The 7,100-nt window shown below is 47.5% G+C and overlaps 2 protein-coding genes across 2 annotated transcripts; both read left to right on the top strand.

The window, feature by feature from the left end:
* Nucleotides 1–2,590: 2,590 nt before the first annotated feature.
* Nucleotides 2,591–4,306, top strand: LOC129780240 (uncharacterized). Its single transcript, XM_055788291.1, has one exon. The coding sequence runs from the start codon at nucleotides 2,591–2,593 to the stop codon at nucleotides 4,304–4,306; it is 1,716 nt and encodes a 571-aa protein (XP_055644266.1).
* Nucleotides 4,307–4,966: 660 nt separating this feature from the next.
* LOC129780235 (uncharacterized) lies at nucleotides 4,967–6,370 on the top strand. The gene has a single exon (XM_055788274.1). The coding sequence runs from the start codon at nucleotides 4,967–4,969 to the stop codon at nucleotides 6,368–6,370; it is 1,404 nt and encodes a 467-aa protein (XP_055644249.1).
* Nucleotides 6,371–7,100: the final 730 nt, after the last annotated feature.

The raw sequence follows: 7,100 nt of genomic DNA, 5'->3' as shown, positions 1-7,100 counted from the left end.
ATCATAATTAAAAACGAATCCTTCAGCTTCGCCCTCATTCCAGATAAAGTCTGGATAGAACCATGCTCATTTCGAGAGCACGGTCACGCCATTTCCTGGCAGAACTTTTGCGCCATGTCTGAATGATAAAAATTTCATTTGTTCCTGGCAGGCATTTCTCTTCATTTTGTTCTCCGGAGTAGCTCACCATCATACCGCTCCTCCCTTCACCCACTGGTCCACACTTTCGCAAACTGGCCCACATAGATCATGTCGCGCACACTTATTTTCCTGGCGGCAGCCCCAGCAGCAGCATGCCAACCATTCAATCCGCTACATTTCCAGTCATTTTCCACGCTCTGTGGCCCCTGAAGAATAGTGGAGATACTCTTGGAATCGTTTCCTCGAGCGCCCCCTACCGCTTGACAGCTGCACCGTCCCAGAGAAGGTAATTTGGTAATTTGTTGTAGAAACGTGATTTTAATGACATTCTTCCACTCGCAATCCTCCCCCTTACCACTCTCAGTGCTACTTGAATTGGCCCTCTTGTTCGCAATATTTCTTCATGTCTGTCTCTGCTGGTGCTCACAGACTCGTGCATCAACGCTTCGCGTTAAACTTCCGGTGTAGACTGGACCGTCTGCATTAGAAACCCATCTAGGAGGAACACGTTCAGATTGTTCCTTTATAAGTTGCCACTGAAGAGCCAAGCCCAGCAGCTGGTTATGATGGCACTCGAGCGAGGAAAACGCTCTTGCCGTTTAGGAGGGTCACATTTCGGGGGTTTCTAGTGGGCTTCAATGTAAAATCCGTGTCGCGTCCGGTTTGGTTCTGTTATATTCTTCCGAGATAGCTCACCGGCAGCCACTCAAAACGAAACTATGGCTGTGGAAATTTTATCCGTGTACATTGAGTTGGGTTTTCCTTCTCGAAGAATTACCACTCAGTCATATTACAAAACTGAGCAACGTATTTTAGTAAATATTAACGATGGATACAATGACATCCAATAGTGCGGGTGTTGTAATATTGTTGTGTGTACAATTCAGAATATGTGTATGCTTCAAACGGAAAAGCTGATATTAGAGTTATCGTTACGATATCAATTTTTAAGATGAAACTAATGCCTCTGATTGATGGCTTCTAATCTTTGTTGACACACAATGTGTCAATTGAGTTTCGGAACCCAAACTATATCCTAGCAAGTATTTTTTTTTTGGAGGCTAGAGACGAATGAACTGAAGAAGTTTAAAGTCTCTCTAATTCATCAAGCAAGGAAAGAAGGCAAACTTTCAGTCTCGTTCTGTATTCAAAGTAATGAATATTGCTTGTTCTTCCTTGTTTTGCGTCATCACATGTCTTCGTATAGGATCTCGCAGATGTCTCTGGCATTGCAATCATTGCATTGCAAACTGACACCATTGTATTAACCCTGTTGTGACGGAAAATAAGGATGTGACCCTCACTATCCGTGGCAACTATTGTGTTGCTATCATTATAGCACAATAGTGCATGATAACAATGCTGAATACATTCTTACAACTTCATTGTTTAATTTGATAATTATATAAGAGCTGATAAGCGAATGAAACAATTAAATTCTAAAAGTCATACCATACGCATCTTTTCTTTCCATCCGACCGATCGCTTTCGCGCTTATTTTATAACCCGAGAACACATAAATTGGTCCTTCGAGCCGGATCGCGGGAATATCCGTCGTGAACCGCGCAGTTTTTATCCATCGCTATCGCGTGTTTTGGCATTTTCGCCCGCAATCGTTTCCAATCCGCGAAACAGTGAGTGATCTGTTCCATGATGGAAAAGCTTATCCGTGAGAGAAAATCACTTGATCCACGACTCAAGCGTGTGTCCGATATGGTGGCAAAATTAGAGCCAGAAACGGCTGAAGAAATCGAGATAGAAACAGAACTCGACGTTCTCGGTGATATTTGGAGTGCCTATTGTTCAGTGCACAAAAGAATTTTGGACGTGAGTGATAACGACGAATTGTACGATGATGCTGTGCAGCATCAATGCCGTGTAGAAAAGGTTTATATCGCGTTGAAAAATCGGTTATCAAAAGTGCTAAAAGAGTTGAGAAATCACGATAACAACATGGGAGATCGATCGTCGTCGCCTAGTGCCATAATCAGCCAACTCTCACAGCAACATGCCGAGCTGCTGAATATGATGGCGGACAGAATGGCCTCTGGAGCGAACACGTCAACCATTGTTCACAATGATACAGCCATGCCACTGACGGATCTGAACCTGCCACGTATGAACTTGCCTGCGTTTAGTGGAAACTATTTAGAATGGCAGTCATTCATCGACCTCTTTAAGAGCATGGTCGATCAAAATCCATCGCTGAAGGATAGTCAGAAATTATACTTCCTCAAAACCAATCTCACCGGTGTCTCATCTTAAGATCGAAGATGCAAATTACGGACCAGCTTTGCAAAAGCTCCAATCACGCTACGATAAACCACTCGAGATAGCTCACAAACACATCGAACGCTTTCTCAATCAACCAGCCCTGACATCACCGTCTGCTCATGGATTGCGTTCGCTTCACGACGTCTCCGACGAGGTTGTTCGAGCTCTCCAAGCCATGCAAAGGGAGGACCGCGATACTTGGTTATTATTCATCCTCATTCAGAAATTGGATCACGAAACCAAGCAGCTTTGGTACCAGAAGGTTGCTGACATGCCCGAAGGGAACATAACCCTGAAGATGTTTCTCGCTTTCATCGATTCACATAGTTTCGCTCTGCAATCTGCGCAACCTGTTAAGCCGCGAACAATTGTGTCCAAGCCACCTGTGAAGCCACCGTATAGAGGAGCAACAACATTCGTTGCCACCAACATTTCTTCAAATTGCAACGTCTGTGCCAAATCAGCTCATCCGCTTTACCAGTGCGGTAAATTTGTTCATATGAGCTCAGAGGAGAAGCTTTCACTTATCAACTCACGAATGCTGTGTCGCAATTGCTTAAAAGAACATCGTGGTGAATCGTGCAGATCCGGGAATTGTCGGAAATGTGGCTTACTCCACCACACCCTGCTGCACGCTGCCCTCACGCCAACATCGCATGCTGTCCCCAATAGTGGTAGTCTGGCCGCACAATCATTGATTTCGGCCCTCGATGCTCCCACAGATTTCGATGCTTCCAACGTACTCCTCGCCACAGTGGCCATAAACGTACTGGACAAGCAAGGACGGCCACATGCATGTCGCGCTGTGCTTGATTGCGCATCTCAAGTAAGTTTTATCAGCCAGAGTTTTTGCAACGAACTTGGTCTCGAGTTGCAAGAAGCTGATATGAATCTCGAAGGTATCTCGGCTACACCTGCGCATGCAGACAAATGCGTGCCAATCGTCATAACATCCCGATGCACGGACTATCGCACCACAGTTCCGTGTATGGTGTTAGAAAGAATCACTAAAACGCTTCCTGTTAAACCAGCGAACATTGACGGTTGGCCCATGCCGCATTCAATCAACCTAGCCGACCCAGTGTTTCACCGTCCAGGTAAAATCAGCGTGCTCCTCGGCATTGAATTATTCTTCCAGTTGCTTGAGCCTGGAAAGATCATCCTGAGTCCTGATGGCGATCTACCAACCTTGCAGAACACCAAGCTAGGTTGGGTGGTTGCTGGTCGCTATCGTAAACCCACCATCTCACCATACACGAAGTCTTCGACGTGTTTGTTGACCACCTCTGACGATAACCTCAATCATCAGTTGCGTAGATTTTGGGAGTTAGAGGAATGCTGCACATCTACGCCCCACTTCAGCGAGGAGGAAAAATTGTGTGAAGATCACTTTCACAAACACACCACTCGTGACGACACTGGAAAATTTATTGTTCGCTTGCCGTTCCTTCATCCCCCGAGTCAACTTGGAGACTCCAGACAAACAGCCGAAAAGCGTTTGTTTCAAATCGAGAAAAAATTGCAAAGAAACCCGCACCTGAAACAGGAGTACCATGCATTTCTTCGGGAATATTGTGAACTTGGTCACACGACACTTGCCGAAGAAGCATCTCCGAGAGTTGCCGTATACCTCCCCCATCACTGTGTGGTTAAGGAGAATAGCTGCACCACGAAATGTCGCGTCGTGTTTGATGCCTCAGCCAAGACCACCACTGGCAAGTCACTGAATGATATGCTAATGTGTGGTCCCGTTCTGCAAGACTCAATAGTCGACATTCTTCTCCGATTCCGATTCCCGTCCGTTGTAATTATCGGCGACATTAAACAAATGTATCGCATGATCCAAATCCACGAAGCGGATCGTGATTTCCAGCGGATCCTTTGGCGATAGTCTAGCGACGATGTAGTAAAAGAATATCGCCTAAACACCGTCACTTACGGGACGAAAAGTGCTTCATATCTGGCGACATTTTGCAGCAGCTATTAGACGCGCATCGTAGGCAGTATCCAGTAGCTGTAGGAAAAGCGGAGAAAAACACGTATGTGGACGACATCTTAACGGGCGCTGAATCCGAAGAGGAAGCAATCCTACTACGTCAACAATTAACAACAATGTTTGCATCCGGTGGCTTTCATCTACGGAAGTGGGCATCGAACAGTACAGCTATTCTAAATGACATCCCGGCGAAAGACAGAGAGGTGAAATCATCCATCGAGATCAACGAGTCCCGTACCATCAAGGCCCTCGGCATCCACTGGCAGCCACGCAGCGACGAGTTCCAGTTCTCCAACACACCGAACAAGATCCTTCAGCCCACAAAGCGGATTATGCTCTCGCAAATCGCCAGCATATTCGACCCTCTTGGACTGCTGGCCCCAACTGAGGGTGGACTGGGATGAAACTCTCCCCGGTGAGTTTGTTCAAAATTGGTTTTCATTTGAGCAAAGCCTTTCCGATCTCAATTACTTACAGGTACCTCGACGAGTGAACGGCGTTCAACAACCGACCAGAATCTATCTGCACGGCTTCAGTGATGGGTGAGAGCGAGCCATGGGAGCGTGCGTCTACATTCGAGCTGCTGACGAAGGAGGAAACACATCATCACATCTGCTGTGCGCGAAATCTAAATTGGCGCCTATCGGAAATGGACGGACCACGTTACCTCGCCTGGAACTGTGTGCGGCGGTGATTTTGACCCGCCTGATGGCGAGCGTTATCACGGAAATCTCGACCCCTTTCATCGAAATACGAGCTTATTCGGACTCCACAGTGGCACTAGCATGGATTTATGGCGGTGCGTCGAGATGGAAGACGTTTGTTGCCAACCGCGTGGCTGAAATCACCACATTACTTCCGGCAATCAACTGGCAGCACGTGGACACCAACAACAATCCTGCAGACTTGATCTCGCGCGGTGCTCTACCAGCGCAAATTATTAACAATTCTCTCTGGTGGCACGGACCATGCTGGACAAGCACAACCAGTGACCACGTATCATCACAAGTCCTTCCCGCGCTCGACGTGACTCTGCAGAGACAAGTAGAGAGAGAACAACGTTCAATTGCCGTAGCATGTATAGCTACGTATGATAATGACTTCCTCGACGCGATGTTATCTCGGTACTACCCAAACCTTCAGCTTCTTATACGCATCACGGCCCGGATGTTACGTTTCAGTCATCGAGAATTTAGAACGACAAATCGTTTAACGCCAAAGGAAATTGACAACGCAATGAGAGTGTATGTGCGGCACGAACAGAGCCAGCACTACTGGAAGGAAATCTTTCAACTGGACAGTAAACGGGAAATCAACAATAACAGCTCGCTCCGTCAACTGCAACCGTTTCTGGACGAAAACCGTCTCCTCAGGGTGGGCGGTAGACTGCAGCTGTCAGAACTCAACTACGAGTCGAAGCATCCGATCCTGCTGACTAGCCACTCAACTCTCACCGCGCTTATTCTCCATCATGAGCATCGCGAGCAACTTCACTGTGGTCCGCAATCGTTACTAGCGGCGGTTCGACGGCGCTTTTGGATTGTTCGTGGAACGAGTGCAGCCCGGAAGACGTGTCGATCCTGCGTCGAATGTGTTCGTGCAAGACCAGTTCCATTGCATCAGATGATGGGTCAACTACCAGCGGATCGTCTGAAACCGAATCCGCCTTTCTTCATCACCGGCATTGACTATGCTGGACCGATTAGTTTCGTCAGTCGTCGAACACGTGGCGCCGTATCGAGCAAAGGATACATCGCACTGTTCATCTGTTTTTCGACACGAGCTGTACACCTTGAAGCTGTGTCGGATCTCACCACCTCTGCTTTCATTGCTGCTTTCACCCGCTTCAGTAGTCGATATGGGTTGCCTAACAAAATCTATTCGGACAACGCTACTAATCTACGAGGAGCAGCAGCCAAATTCCGCAGCAAAATTATACAAACAAATCAACACGGCTGAGCAGGACAACGTAGTTGCAGATTTTTTCTCCGACAAAGGCATTGAGTGGATATTCATTCCCGCTCGATCGCCTCACCACGTTTCTTTTTTTTCCTTTGGGAGGCGGGTGTAAAGGTGATGAAAGCTTTCTTCCGCAAGCTTGGAGGTGATGGTCATTTCACTTTCGAGGAACTGAGTACCGTTCTCGCACAAGTGGCGGCGTGCATGAATTCACGGCCAATTGCTCCACTATCAGATGATCCCAACGAGCCTCAGCCTCTCACACCAGCACACTTTCTCATCGGTCGACCGCTAAATACTGTTCCCGAGATTAACCAGTTGGAGCGTCGTATTGGATCCCTCAGCAGGTGGGAGTATGTGCAACGAGTTATCCAGGAATTCCGAGCTCGGTGGCAGACCGAGTACCTTTCAACACTCCAACGGATGACAAGATGGCAACGTGCAGCGCCGAACATTGCAGTGGGTGATGTTGTATTATTGGTCGCTGATAACGAGAAACCCAAGCAATGGCCTATGGGCCGCATTATCGACACCTTCCCTGGAGCCGATGGTCACGTTAGGGTGGTGGCTGTTAGAACAACCAACGGTATTACTAGGCGGGATGTTCGACGGATACGGCGAATCCCCTTGGAAGATGACGAGTACGTGCCAGGAAGAAATGGAGCAGAAATTTCTCATCGTAATTTGGTGGGCGGTTTATGTTGTGACGGAAAATAAGGATGTGACCCTC

The sequence above is a fragment of the Toxorhynchites rutilus genome, chromosome 3 (assembly GCF_029784135.1).
Source record: "Toxorhynchites rutilus septentrionalis strain SRP chromosome 3, ASM2978413v1, whole genome shotgun sequence".
Lineage (NCBI taxonomy): Eukaryota > Metazoa > Arthropoda > Insecta > Diptera > Culicidae > Toxorhynchites > Toxorhynchites rutilus.
This window is presented reverse-complemented; position numbering and strand designations above follow the sequence as displayed.

What these genes read in the sequence shown, in the direction of transcription:
- LOC129780240 (XM_055788291.1), top strand. Translation starts at nt 2,591, where the DNA reads ATGCAAAGGGAGGACCGCGATACTTGGTTATTATTCATCCTCATTCAG.
- LOC129780235 (XM_055788274.1), top strand. Translation starts at nt 4,967, where the DNA reads ATGGGAGCGTGCGTCTACATTCGAGCTGCTGACGAAGGAGGAAACACA.